Source organism: Athene noctua, chromosome 16 (assembly GCF_965140245.1).
Source record: "Athene noctua chromosome 16, bAthNoc1.hap1.1, whole genome shotgun sequence".
In the NCBI taxonomy this organism is placed as follows: domain Eukaryota; kingdom Metazoa; phylum Chordata; class Aves; order Strigiformes; family Strigidae; genus Athene; species Athene noctua.
In genome coordinates this window covers 11,869,991-11,884,226 of record NC_134052.1, presented here as the reverse complement: position 1 = coordinate 11,884,226, position 14,236 = coordinate 11,869,991, and the positions used below count along the sequence as shown (strand labels likewise).

The window sequence follows — 14,236 nt, the reverse complement described above, 5'->3', positions numbered from 1 at the left end:
TCTGGATTGCCCCCTACCCCCTTTCTAAAAACTAAGGTTTGGCAGCAGCTTTTGGGTTTCATTGCAAGTCTTCTAAGTATTTCCTTGGAAAGACTTTACACTTGGTCCCAGGCAAGAAGTCAAAATCAACATTTAAAAAGCACGCCCTGCATAATTTCCAGGATTCAGCAGCATTAAGGTATACTTATGGAGGCCACGAGGAGAACTGCTTTTTGTGCATTTTGACTTCGTGCATAAAGCTGGTCTTCAGACAAGGAAGTTTATATTCCAAATAATATTTTTAACTACATGTGGTCAAGTACATAACTTATCAGGCCTTTCCTCATCCCCCTCCCAAAATAAGCCTGAACAGTAAATATCTTTGCAGTATTTAGTTTTTGCTTAGACCTTTACTAGGAGCAGCAGATTCTCAAACGTAACACAGAATTATTAGATGGCAGAAAAAGTTCCTAATAACATTTTCTTAAACTCCTTTATACAGTAAAAACTCCGATTTGGTCCTGATAGTGATACTTAGGCTAAATTGGCTGCTTCCATACTGAAGCGGATTACACAGGATTCCATGGTGTGTCACCGTTATTTGCCCAGGGAATGGAGTGCTGTCCCCTTGCCAACGGGATGGCAGCACACAGGTGACTCACTGTTCCTGCTGGCTCCAAGAGGACAGTTGACACTGCCCTCGCTCGTGTGAATAATCCCTTTGAAATCACCAGGACTGCCGTGGAGTTTGCAAGAGTGAAACTCCTGGTTTGATCCAAAGGCCAAGTATGAAATTTCACCCATTTCATCTCTTTGCTAATCAAGCAGGCTTTGCAAATTGCTTCTGGCTTTCCAATAGCAGTGCACATGGCACTTTTGGGTACGAATGTTTAAGGACTATCCACTCAAATTTTACCTCGATTTTTGTGCTGGGGAACAACAGACAAGGATTATCTTTCCTGTGAATATTTGAAGTGCTTTTAAAAACGAATACATATTCTTCTGAAATATCTGCAAATGGAGTCCTGCATCACTCACCACCCAAAACCACAAAATGGTCCAGACAAGAGATTAAACTTCACAGAAGCTGAGAGACATGAGAGCACAAGCAGTGTTAAGGAATCAGGCTTAGAGAAGAAAATATCTTTCAACTTTTACAGTCTAAAATGTATTTGTTATATGTTTTTCATCAACAGAGAAAAATCAGGTCTATCAAATTGAGAATTTCCTATGTGGAGATAAGGCAAGAAAAGCATCAAGGGTGTGTTTCAGACAGTATGGTTTTTTTAAGCAGACAGTTTTCATTGGTATTTATAAAAACCAAAATCTGAATGCGGATTTTCAGCTCACAACAGCATGCCCCTCTCCTCAGTGTATGTGTTTTCTCTCCTTGTGAAGTCCCAGTCCTATAAATCCCCCAGCGCTCCAGAAAATCTCCCGGCTAACCAGCAATCTTGAAATTTCAGAATAAAAAACAACCAGGAGAAATGCAAACCCAAACAAGTACAGTCCACAAACTAAAAATTTTGTTCAGTAGGGGGTGGGGAAGGGAAGAGAAAAAGGCTGTGGTATAACGTGTGATGAGGGTGTCACTGAGAAAGAGGACAAACCCTGTAAAGTACCTTTTTCTTTTTTCTTATTTCCACAGCAGTCTCTCCCTGTGCTCTCGGGGCACCACCACTGGGCAGCCACACTCTGTAATAGCTCGGGGACAGACAAGCAACACAGTTGCTGGTTTCCAGTACAAGCGCTCTGTGCTCCAGGCTACATAGACTCAGACCTGTTTGCCATCTCCACCAAGAAACCAGCAGAGCTCACAAACTCTGAGAAAGTAAGCAACAGGACTGCACATTTGTTGGTGTCCCAGTCAAACTGCCATAAGCAAAATTAGAGTCAGAAGGGACTAAAGCAGTTGCCTTGCTTTGATGCCTGAAACTTCTCTCCTACAGTGCAAGACAATATGAGAAGCTTAGAGTAATACTAAGCATGTCTTCCTTGGCAATTACTCTCTCTGCGTAGCACCCAAGTGAGTAGATGTAGCACAGGCATCAGCCAGTGCACTCACCCATACACTGAAATTAAACCTGTAGCTACTCCTCACTTAGTCAACCAACAGGTATGAGCCTAGTTGTTGCACTGCCTCAACTCCTTTCATCATGTAGAGGATGATGGAGGTGAAGATGGGGCATCTTCATTCTCAACAGAGATGAAGATGACAGCCTAATCCCTGGGGTACTCTACTATTTTTGCATTGACAAAAAGAGAAAGAACACTTAGAATAACGGAGGTTATTGTGATTTGCAATTATGAGAAAACAGAGCTGGGCTCTCCACAAACATGTGCCAACTTAGTCCGTAAGGAAAAGCTTTACAACTTTCTTACAGACCATACAGCTGGAGCCTAGAGAATCCCTTCCACTACCATTTGGCTCCTGCATGTGCTGGCACACGACACACATTCACCAGTAGCAAGACCATGATTTGAATTGTTTCAGTATATCAGGGAAATCTAAAATCTCTGCAACATGACAGGAACAATTTATAGTTCAGGCTCACATTCCTGGCTGCCCTGACTACCCCGTAGCCAGTGCTGGATGGTCCAAGGGAGCAGCACACATGCACTGAGCCTTACAGGCTCCTCCGCAATGCAACCTGCTCCTCAGTGGTCAATAACAAGCACAGAATTTCAAAATTAAATCAGTGTTCCTAAAATGAAAGCATTAGATTTTAAAAGCAACTTATTTAGCATTAGTGCTCCTATAACTTAATGCAGGGGAGGCCTGTGGTAGGCACAGGCTGAGAACTGCTAGGGATGCAGGGGTGGGATCACAGCACAGGACAGCCCAGGGCAGCGGAGTCCAGCAAGAGATCAGAAAGCTGCCTGATCACATCTGAACTTGTGCTTTAAAATGAGAGCCTCTTCCATGAAAATCCACACAAACACACTTTTCCAATCACACTAGCAGAATTCCACCTTACACATAAACCACCTTTAGTTCATGGGGGAAGCTGCAGGGGGCATTTTCAGGAGCAGCTCCCACAGCTCTTTCCCGCTGGTGCTGTGATAAATGCCATCCCCACGCAGGGCACACAGTTGGCATGGGTGAGGGGTTGGGCCCTCTTGTTCATTTGTTTTTCCACTGAACCTGATATACTTCCTTGAGGTCAAAGTCATGAGTTACGGCAGCATTGATATGCACAAACAAACCTGTGTGAAGCTGCGCTGGGGTAGAAGCAGCGTGTGAATTTGGTTTCTGAAAACAGTTCTGAATACATTAATAGCCTAGTGCCAAGCTCAGCCTTGTGGGATGGACACATACTAGGGGACTGGAGGCACCAGGCTGGTTTGTTGTCTGTGATTTCTATACGCAAATCCCTCCTTGCAAGAAGATTTAATTGTGCTTAGGAAAGGAAAAAGGCATAGGAATAGTCTTTCAGTTGGAGGAACCTCCTCTCCAAGTTTTCCTCCAGTTTGGAATCAGAATTTAATTGGGTTTTCCCAGGAATTTCAGCACTCCCCCCTCTTCCAACACACTGCAGCAGAGACAGGAGAAGTGCCTAAACAGAGCAAGACTGTAGATTGTAAAATTACATCTTATTCCTCGTTAGGAACTGACACATCCTCCCCAGCATCCAGTTCCTTCACTGGGAAAAATAAATAGTAGCGACTTTCTGACATCCCTACCCACACCACATTCCTTAATGCAGAGAATATTTTTTTCCTTTTAGTGGCATGCAAATCTTCTAAAATGCTGCTCAGCCACAGATACTGTGGATTTTCTTTGCAGAGGGAACACATTAGAGGAAGTAAAGAAAACTTTAGTGAGCTATTTATAAAGCATACAGTGGCTTGTTCCTCAAATGCTTCATTGACCAGGGGAACAATGAGAATAAGTCATGGAGTTCAAATTCCCTTCTTGAGACACATGCTTCAGGTCCAAATTATCTAAAACATCATGGATTTATATGCCTAGTAACCAGGCTTTCTTATGACAAGCATCTGAGTTGTCCTCATTTCAGGGAATTGCCGAGCTTTTTTCTTGCCATTTTTAAATTACAGCAATTAGAAGGAAATTCAATGAAATCATGCATATTTGTGAAAAAGTACACTCCCAAATTTAAGGGAGCCAGGGAAGAACTGCATGTAATTAAAAAGAACTGCGCTCTTCAACATTTTTCCTCAATGAATGTGAGCACATCTTATGGAGATGCGTGGGTATCCATAGCACACAAAAGGGTCATAGAGAAACTATCCATATTTCTGTTGGGATGACTATTAATCGCTTTTTTCTGACACTACAGGTTTTGATCAAGCTAGGATTGCTGGCTAACACACTTCTCAGCATCTTGCTAGATACCTAGATGCATAAGTGGAGCTCTAGAAGCCAAGGTATTGTCTGCATGAGGCTGTTCAAGGACAGACAATACTGGAAAGGCATCAAAATGTAGTGCAAAGGTGGCCCACATTTCCATGCAAGAAGCTCACCTAGGCATAGAGCAATGGGGATTAGCTCATACAAATACCATAAAGCCCACCCTTTAGATTGAAATCCTGTAGCGAGGATGGATGTGCCAGTATTTCTCTCTCTCTCCTAGTATAAGGCCCAACCATGCTGAACAATATGTTGAAGAAGTGATTAGTTATTTATGATGAACACTCAAGGGGCCTAAGCCCTTCCCCTACACAGGGCAAAAATAAGCCAGTGATTTCTGGAAAACTGTCTTGAGGTTACAGGAGGTGCCAAAGAAGGAGAACACGAACAAACCATCAGCTAGTACAAATGCTTTCAGCAGTAACACTTGTAAGTGTTAAAAATTAAAACATCAGTCACACAGTTTCAGCAGTGTTACTGGCAGAGTAACAGGCTAACACGCGCACACAAACCTTTCTAGTTTTGCCTTGAAATTTTTGCAGAATAATGACAGGCCTGACCATGATGGTGTAGCGTATATTTAGAGTCAAGGTGGGATGGCATTCTACAAACTCAAAAGAGAAATTTCTCATCCCTCCTTCCCAAGGAAGCCATATAAAGAAGAGGGGTTAATAGGGAATTATTAGATTCTTTTAACAAAAAAATAAAATAAAAAATGGGTAGACATCAGGTATGAGAACCAGGGTGGCCATAACTGGAGACTACTTCTCACACAACCTGAGGGAAAGAAACAAAATTTCTCTAGTTTAGATATTCTACCTTGAGGCACCTCACAGTCCTGCCCGAGCTGCCCCAGGCACCTCTTCGAGGCAGCATACGATAACACAAACATAGCTCCAACACCTACATCGGAGATAAACGCTGAGAAGCCGGAGAGAATTTGAACCACATTTTTTCAGGCAGCTCCCAAAACTTCACAAGTGCCTCATGAATCAGGCAGAAGGAGTTTGATTGTACTTTATTACAGCAGTAAAGTTTGAACTATAAATAACATTAAGGCACTTGGGTCTCCTCTATTTTCTTGTTCCTTTATTTTCTTTATTTATCTCCAAAGTATTTTTTCTTTTAAGAAGCACTAGGTCAGGTTCAGTCCTCCTCTCTCTCATTTCTTCACTGCTGGTCCTTCCCATCAGCTATTCCCAACCATGACACTGCCAGGTCTAGAGAAACCCTTGCACAGGAGACAGTTCAATTTAAGATCTCCCAGTGCAGAAAGGAGCCAACAGTTAGTTGCACAGAAGCAATCAAGACATTTTGTCTGCTCTGAAAACAGATGGTGCTGACAGAGCAACTGGATGACAAGCTTCTGCCAGCCCTGCTACACCTAAACCAGCAGCAGTTTGAGACTACCATGCCAGCCACTAGTTAAAAATATAACAGCACAGGTGAGACCTAAGCACACCATTAAACTGATACTGTGCTCAGCAGGTAACCTCTTTGGAGCTATAGAGATTTTCACAAGTTTCTATTTCCCTTTAAAGTCAGGCCACCCATTCATACCCAAAAACCCTTCCCCAACCTCTTCTCCTTCCCAAAGAAAAACTTCATAGGACTCAGCTGCCCCAATAACAAACTTCTGACTCCAGTTAACTTGTGTGCTAGATGAGCCCTCTTTCAGGCAAGAAATGTGGTGGCTTCACAGCCATCCTTTCTACAGGTGGGAAGGAAAAGCTGCTACCTTCCTTCAGAATAACAGAGATGCAACAAACAGCTACAAAGCAAAAGTCAAAAAGAAAGAACTGTTGAGGTGGAGTTTTAGCTTGAAAAAAAAAGTCCCTGATAACGCTGGAATTAGGCCCATGGCTACACATCACTGCAGCCTCTCTAGAGTGAAGGATGATGACCTTTATCCCACCAGGCATTTAATGAGAAAAAATACAGATTACCACTAATGCAGAGATTGCACATATGCTGGGGAAGGGGAGATGATGTACGTTTAGGCTGCTGTGTGACTGCACCGCTGTTGTTGGTCCTAGGGATCAGGGGATCCCCGAGAGTCCTCACCCCCTCCCACAGAAATCCAGGCTTACACATGCACAGAGCATCCCTTCAGCATTAGCTGCAACTGTGAAAGTAATTATTTTGCAGTTTGGATCTCTATACAGAGAACATCATTCTAGCATCAATACAGTATGTCATCCATTAGCAGCCCTTCATCATAACACTTTTATAGCAGTGCTGCTGTAGGTTTCCTGACACCTTTCATTGCCAGACCATTTGAAGCAGCTCAAACTTTGCCAGACTTCACATATGCTGGCTGAAGCTCTCCATGCCATGTGTCTGCCTGAGGCTACTGATTTTTTTTGTTTATATGGAGGTGGTACAAGGAAAAAGTCAAGGTCAGGACCTCTCAAGGAAAAAAACAAAACAAAACCCAAAACCCAACCAACTCAAAAAAAAAAAAACAACCCACCAACCAAAAAAAACAGCCCCAAGGAAAAAAAAACCAGGGAATGATGAGTAGTTTGCCTGTTATTGCGATGAAATTTTAAAACGGGAGCAGGAAAGAAACTACTACGTGATCTAAAGCATAGAGGTGCCAGTGCTGAAGACATTACATTGCTCTGAGGTTCAGTGAATGTTCACCAAAACACATCACAGGTCCTGGAGCTTGCATACTGGGTAAAGCCTTGTTAAAGGTTGCAAAGCTTTTCAGGTATTTTTGTTCAGAGTGAACATGCTCTAGCCCCAGAAGATCTCTGTTTACCAACTGAACAGGCAGCAGCCTATGCCATAGAGCACATTTTGAATACAGCAGTGGGAACAGAGTAGGACTCGCCTTGCAGAGGCTCTTCATCATAAAGGAAGACCCATAATTAGCGTACCACCTCCCAGTGTCCACAGCAGGATCGTCGTGTCTGCACTGGAAAGTACTGGGCAGATGGAAACCACAGAGATTCCCATGTCCCAGTGTTCTTGTAGTATCTGGTAATTACTGGGAACCCTACTGGAGAATATTATAATTCCTTCACCACTAATGACAGCCCATATGGAGAACAACCATGTACTGCTGCCCTGTGAGCTGGTGTTGCAGTGGGGCGGGGTGGGGGGGGGAAACTGTTCAGCAGAGCAGCCCATTACAAAATACTCACATCATAAGTGTCCCCTAGGATTGAACCCAGGATTTTTTGTTTTCCTATTTCTGCTTTTCTTAAAGAGGAAATTAAATACCAACTTCGTATAAGATGTTTACTGTCAAAGATCTTGTTCTCAAGAATTAGGAAGTGCCAGGATAAAGGTTCCCTCAACATTTTTAGTATATTCTGTCTTGTATCATATGCTTTTTTGCAGGGTGTATGCCCCCTCTTCTAGCTCACAATACATGGGGCACAAAAACCAAATTGGTTGTAAGTGAATGAAACTATTGTCAGCAGAGACAAGCTCCCGTGAGATGGAATTTCATTATAACTGGGTGTCTCCCCCTCCCCACCCACCTGATCCCTGAGAGAAGCAGTGTCAGGATAACCAGCTCACTGTAAGCAAGATAGGGAATCGCAGCAAAAAAAAGAATGTCTTGTGGGATTTGTCATAAAACGCTGCCCTAGAGAACCAGACCAGCTTCCTTGCTGCAGAGCTGCCACGGCCGACCGAGCAGCACCCAGCTCTGTAGCGGGTGCTCATCTGTGCTTCTCGCTCCCTGGGTTGCACTTCAGGGCATCCAAAACTCGCCTTGCTAACCTGCAGGGTGTTCACAACCATGAGGTCCATGCTCTAAACACAAGAAGTGTTACTAAAGGAAAGTGGAGTACTATAGAGAAAAATTAGTATTAGGTGAAGATCAGGCATTTAAAATCAGTGGTAGCTTCAGACAATTTTAGCTTTAGTCTTTGGTGGCATTTCTCTCTCCAGCATCCATGAAAGAAGGAGAACGATACCACCTCATTTAACAGCAGTGCTGTGCACTGACATTTATGAAGCATTCCGTTCCTGCAGTGATCAGTACTACAGAAAAGCCCATGAGGAGTTCAACAGTTCTTTATTCAGTACAGGGTATGGATGGTGTGTCGTAAATAGGGCACAGGGTGACACATTGTATGAGGAGGATAAGAATATTGAATAGCTGCTCATTCACTGCCCAACATCCATCTTGTGCCCTGAATGAAGTACCAGCCCTGTGGAAAAAAAATACAATGTAAACCATACAAGACAGTCTTTAATTATATGGCATGGAGGGGCTTACCATGCAGCATACACACAGAGAGGGTGACTGTGGTTAGTCTTCATGCTGATATTTCCTAGCTTTTTAAAGTATGTTTTTCTTCCTGCATAATATATTCCCCCCATAAAAACTTCAAATTTGCATGCCCTATATTCATATTTGTACCAAGATAAATAGTTCTGTTAGAAACGTTTTTACTTAAGCACTGATGTAGGTAAGATTCAGAATGGCCTTTATTTAATATATTGTAGTTTAATATAAATACCTAAGATGACAAGTGCATATATCTGTATCAGTATACTGATATTCACATTTCCTTTTCAATATGGGAATAAGCTACAGGTACTTTTTACATCGGTAAGAGTTCAGCCTGAGAGAGTGAAAAAACTAAGTACACAAAGCTTGGCAAAGCACCGAGAGACCAGCCCAAGTTCACTCTCCTACAGCAAACCAGACCACAGAAGAAGAGGAAGGTCATGGTAAAGCAACACATACACCAGGAGAGCTGAGCAACAGTTTCGGACAGAGTGGGTTTTTGTTGGAAAATACTAACTTATTAAAAGCATCAAAACCCCTCAGACAGGGCTACAATTCCTGTTTTCATGTATTTGTTGTAAGATAAAAACACAATTTAAGGTGAATTGTAAAGTCTAAAAAAAAAAATATAGAGGAAGACTCACATTTCTCACACTGAGAAAGCACATGCAGAATGGAACTGTTTTATGGCAAAGTTTAAAATCTCTTCCCCCATAAGCACACACTTCCAATTTTAGAGTCAGGATTGTTTCTCAAACAAAAAACAACCCCCCCCATACTGAAAAAAATCACCCTCCAATACCCAGTAGTAACCCTGAACTCACACTACGTTGCCAACATAATTACTGTAATCTTGAAGTTGTGACTTGTGCAGTACACTAAACAAAATCCAATGAGATTACACCTGATTGTGCATTTCCCTTTCACAAAAACAAAGCAAAAAACTAGTCTACTGCAAGTACAAAGCAAGATTATTGCTTAAAAAATAGAGCAGATGCAAGATCCTTGCTCCACTGAAATTAAGAGAAGTTTCAGGAATTGGGAATTTACCTTACACATCTGTGGTGACAAAAAAAGACTGAAAAAAATTATTAAAAAGACCTAAAATCAAGTAAGAGAACATATAAATATCTATTGAGTAACTACACCCATGCACCGCACACCCCTGAGCATTCTGATAAAGCGAGGAACTTCTCCTTTCAAAAAAGGAACTGCAACATGGGAACATAAGTATCAGTTGTGCTAAAGAGTATTCATCTGAGTAATACTCTAACAGACTACAGCTGTAAGGCACTTTATATACACACTACAACATCAAAACACACGCGGGCACAGACACCTGTGACTGTGCACTCCCTGTATTCCGTACAGCCGAGCACACGATAGGAGGAAACACTCCGGATTTGCAGCGCAACTTTACAGCCCTTGAAAGCATATCAGCTAATGCAGCCATAGGTTAAAAATAATATTATCTTGGGGACAGACCAGACCTGAAGCATCAGGGCCGTTTTCATTTAAATTCTGTTATTCTCAAAGAAAGAGCAGCCACCCGTGGGGTCCTTTGCTGTCTACGTCAGCGACATGCTCCTGCAGGAGCGCATCAGCTGAAAAAGTTGGGAGCACAAGAAACCATGAGTACCTAATGCAGCTTTTGCCACTGAGCCTTCAACACCAAGCGAGGAGACATCCCTGGTTCTGCACTTCTTCAGCCTTTTTTTCCCCCCCCACCCTAATTCCTTGACACTCAGCTAGATGCTCTTGCCCCCCTCATTCAGCATTACTGTCCTGCGCTATTTGCATGTGCAATCCCAAAGCATCTAGGGGAAGTCTCAGAGCACAGAGACACTCAACTGTGGCAGCAATATCTGCAGATGTATGTAAAGTATAACCTAACATGCCCCAAACATCTTATTCCACTTTAGAATTAGAAATTTCACAAAGTAACAGCGTCAGCGGGATGCAGGGGAGAAGCATCAAGGGAAGGAAGCTAACTGGAAAACTGAGAGTCTCTGTGCAAGAAGCAGGGAAATGGGTCTCTTAGGCATCCCAAGATTTACAAGAGGGCCAAAAAGTGACTTCCTGCTATTCAAGTCCAGGCTGAAATATAATAAACCACTGCCAACATAACACTGACTCATATCCATCAGATTTATAAATCAGTACTTCGACAAAGAATGCTCTCTCTGTTGGCTTCACCATAGATAATTTTAAACTGCTAAGATATGTTGTTTAACCCACTCAATGTTTAATGTCATTTCTGCAGAAACCAGTTCTGTGGCAAAACATGTTAGAAGTAATATTAAAAAACAAGCAACTGAAGTATTGCCTACTGCAAATACAGAAGCCTATCAGATAGCCTTTATGACTTAAAGGCTTGCATATTAACATCAAAATTAGCCCTACCAGGTTTTCTTCCTAATTGTTTAATCTACAAAGAAAAACCAATTTTCACAGCTCCTTCTTCAAGCACTTGTTCACTACAGAACAAACTTGAAATGTTTTAAAAAAAACACCAAACCATAAAGTACCTACAGTGTAGCCTGCGCTTGAAAGGAAAGCCACGTTGGTTAGAGGTGTGATTTCTTCCCAATACAGTCCCAGCATACAAGCTTTAGTCTTTACACAAGTGTTGCTCAAGCCCCTTCTCATAAGAAAGCACACCTTTATGAACAGACTTACATCAGTCTAACTACAACTGCATCAAAAGAAGCTGTACTTCCAGAATAAAAACTTTCAGCACTAAGACTTAGAAAATTATGTCCAATATTCTCTTCTAAAGCTCCTTTAATTTCAGCTCCCCTATTACAGGCTACAAACAGATACTGAAAGATCAGGGCCAAACCTTGCGATTTATCACATGTGGTACCATGCACGCCTCAGGGGGTAGGAGGCTCTTGGTTACTTGCAGACATTTGGAAAATATTCTCTATTATTCCAAGGCGTTTAGAGTTTAGCAATCCATTTGTGCAGGACAATCTGTGCTCCACCTGCAGTGTGCTGGGGGAAGGGGGAGTAGAAACATTTCCAAACCCCTTTGCCTTCCTTGAAGGCCAATACATGGCTTTCTATGAGCGTTCGCACTGGGGTCACATACGGGACAAGCTCAGACATCACACAACCCAAGCTGACGAAGAGAAGGTGCCTTTCCACGGTGCTTCCCTCAGTGCGGAGCTGCGACCGTGCCGGAGCATCTCCTGCCTGGCAGCCCTGCCCAGCCCAGGGGCAGAGAGAAGCCACCACGCAGTGTGCAGGTGCTAGCGCATGGGAGTGCAAGGCAGCGATGAATGAAACCAGCCCCAGCCTCAGAGGCTGAAACTTCCCCAGTGTGTGTTGTGCCAGGTTGGACGGGGCTTTGGGCAACCTGGGCTAGTGGGAGGTGTCCCTGCCCAGGGCAGGGCGGTGGAACTGGGTGATCTTTATGGTCCCTTCCAACCCAAACCATTCCGTGATTCTGAGAGGTGGAGAAGGCAACAGCAAAGAATTAACACACGTAGGAAAACTTCGGCTTGCTCCTTACAGCAGGATGGCACCAGCTCAATGAGCTTCTCCCGTGGTGCCAGTGAGGGGCTTTATGTCAACAACTACCTGGGGGGAAGCGGACACAGCCCCTTGGTGGGGGCCCAGCCAGTACCTTTAGGGGGTGCGGAGGGTCGCCCCCCCCTCGGGCTGGCCACCCGCCCCCCCCGCCACAGCCGCATTCGCCGCCCGCCCGGCCCTGCCCCGAGCCCCCGCCGCAGGGACCGGAGCGCGGCGCTGGGGGCACGGGACGGGGACTTGGGGTGTCCCGCCAAGAGCCCCCCGGGGACGGCGACCCCCGCCCAGCCCCCGGCAGCGGCGGGACGCGCGGGGGCGCGGCCGCCCACGTGAGCGCGGCGCCCCGCCCCGGCCCCCCCGCGACCGCCGCCCACTCCGCGAGCGCGGGGCCGCCGGGCACCGGCCCCCGGGCCGGCCCGCACCTGCCGGGCCGCGCCGCTCCCGCCCTCGCTCACCCAGCAGCAGCAGCCGGTGCGTCTGCTTGTACTCCCGCTTCTCCGCCTTCAGCGTCTTGTCGATGCTCTTGCTCCGCTTCTTGTCCGCCCGCTCCTTGGCCACCAGGTCCTGCCGCAGCCGGTGCCGCACCTGCGGGTCTCCGTGCTCCCCCGCCGCCGCCGCCGCCGCGGAGGAGGGGTGGGGGGGGATGTCCGCCTCGCCGCCGCGGCCGCCGTAGGGCGCGGAGGGGTGCGCGGCGGCCAGGCGGGAGCGCAGGCTGTAGCACAGCCCCATGGTGCCGGAGCCGCCCGCTCTACCGCGCCGCGGACATGCTCTCCGCCGGGCCGGGCCGGGCAGGGCGAGGCGGCGGCGCCCGGCGGCCTCTTAAAGTGGCCCCGCTCCGCCGGGGCTGCGGAGCGCGGTGTCCCGTCCCGCCCCTCCCCTCGGCCGGTCCCCGCGCCGCGGCCGGCGGGAGGCGGCCACACGTGATGCGGACATGTTTACCGTATTCTCTGGAAAGCGGCCCCCGCCGCAGCCTCCCGGCCGTGGAGGGGGCGGAACGGCCACCGCAACCCCCCCAGCCCCCGCGGCGAGAAGGTGTCGGCGTCCCGCTGCGGCCCGGCGGGGTCCCCGCCCCGCGGGGAAGCCACCGGCCAGCCCGTCCCTGCGGACACGGCACGGGCTGGGGGAGCCGGGAGAGCCGCGCTCGGCGCTTCCCACCCCGGCACCCCAGAGCACCGCGGCTGTCGGGCATCCCAGCCCGACCTCGGTGAGGCTCTGTCCCGGGTTCAAACCACGACAGGCTCTCGCCACAGCCACGGGTCCAGGTCGGGAGTTGAGGCGACATCCCAGCCTCAGGCATGTCGTGGGGATGATGCTGCAGCGGGCGGGAAGAAACCTGGTCCACGGGGCAGGTCGTGTCCAGCCTGAACACTGGCTGGGCCCCTCCACCACCACATCTCGGCCGCTGGCCATAAGGATTCAACACCAAGACACGTGCCATTTTCATGCCCCAGTTTTAGTTCACTTCCTGCCACACACATATTTGTCAGTCACTTCTGGTTGTTTTCTACCAACACCGTCATCCAGCTGATGACAGAACTTGCTCTCTCACTCTCCTCCTCTCCTCTGAAAGCACCACATCTGCCTTCTGACAACCAACTTCAAATTCACCTCCTCCGTTGCTATCAGTTTACCTGGCTTGGGGTGATGATGCTGGTTGTGGCAATATCCCCCTCTCTGACAGCCTGCTCCATGCACTGTACTGCCAACTTTGTCATACTGTATTTTATACTTATCTCCGGCCAGCTCTGAACATTCACTTACAATATGACTAATACTCTCTGGGGCCTGGCCACACATCCTGCACTCTGGAGTTGGAGCTTTCTGTGCCTGCCTTCTGCAAGTAGCCTGTGTGGTTCTCGCTGAAATCTCAGTTTCTCCTGTTGGTTCCTTCTGACAAGTTAGATGTCTTCTTGGTACAAATTTCTCTTTCAAAGAAGGATAGATCTGTTAAGGGGGCTCCAGCGATGCTCTCTTCCCTCTTTATTAACACCACCCCAAAGGATGATCAGGTCGTATCCGATATGAAACCTTTGTGTGTTTCTGCTGCTGACTCAGCAGGACAACTTTGACAGGATAGGAGCTGCCCATGGAGATCA

The 14,236-nt window shown here is 46.6% G+C and overlaps 1 protein-coding gene across 1 annotated transcript in view; it reads right to left on the bottom strand.

Annotated features, from left to right (window-relative positions):
* GNAS (GNAS complex locus) overlaps positions 1 to 12,979 on the bottom strand; it is a 163,179-nt gene extending 150,200 nt beyond the window's left edge. The window contains exon 1 of the mRNA XM_074920589.1: positions 12,596 to 12,979. Within this exon, the coding sequence (XP_074776690.1) occupies positions 12,596 to 12,869 (274 nt within the window). The 5' untranslated portion in view covers positions 12,870 to 12,979. The remainder of the gene's footprint in view (positions 1 to 12,595) is intronic.
* Between the last annotated feature and the right edge of the window lie 1,257 nt (positions 12,980 to 14,236).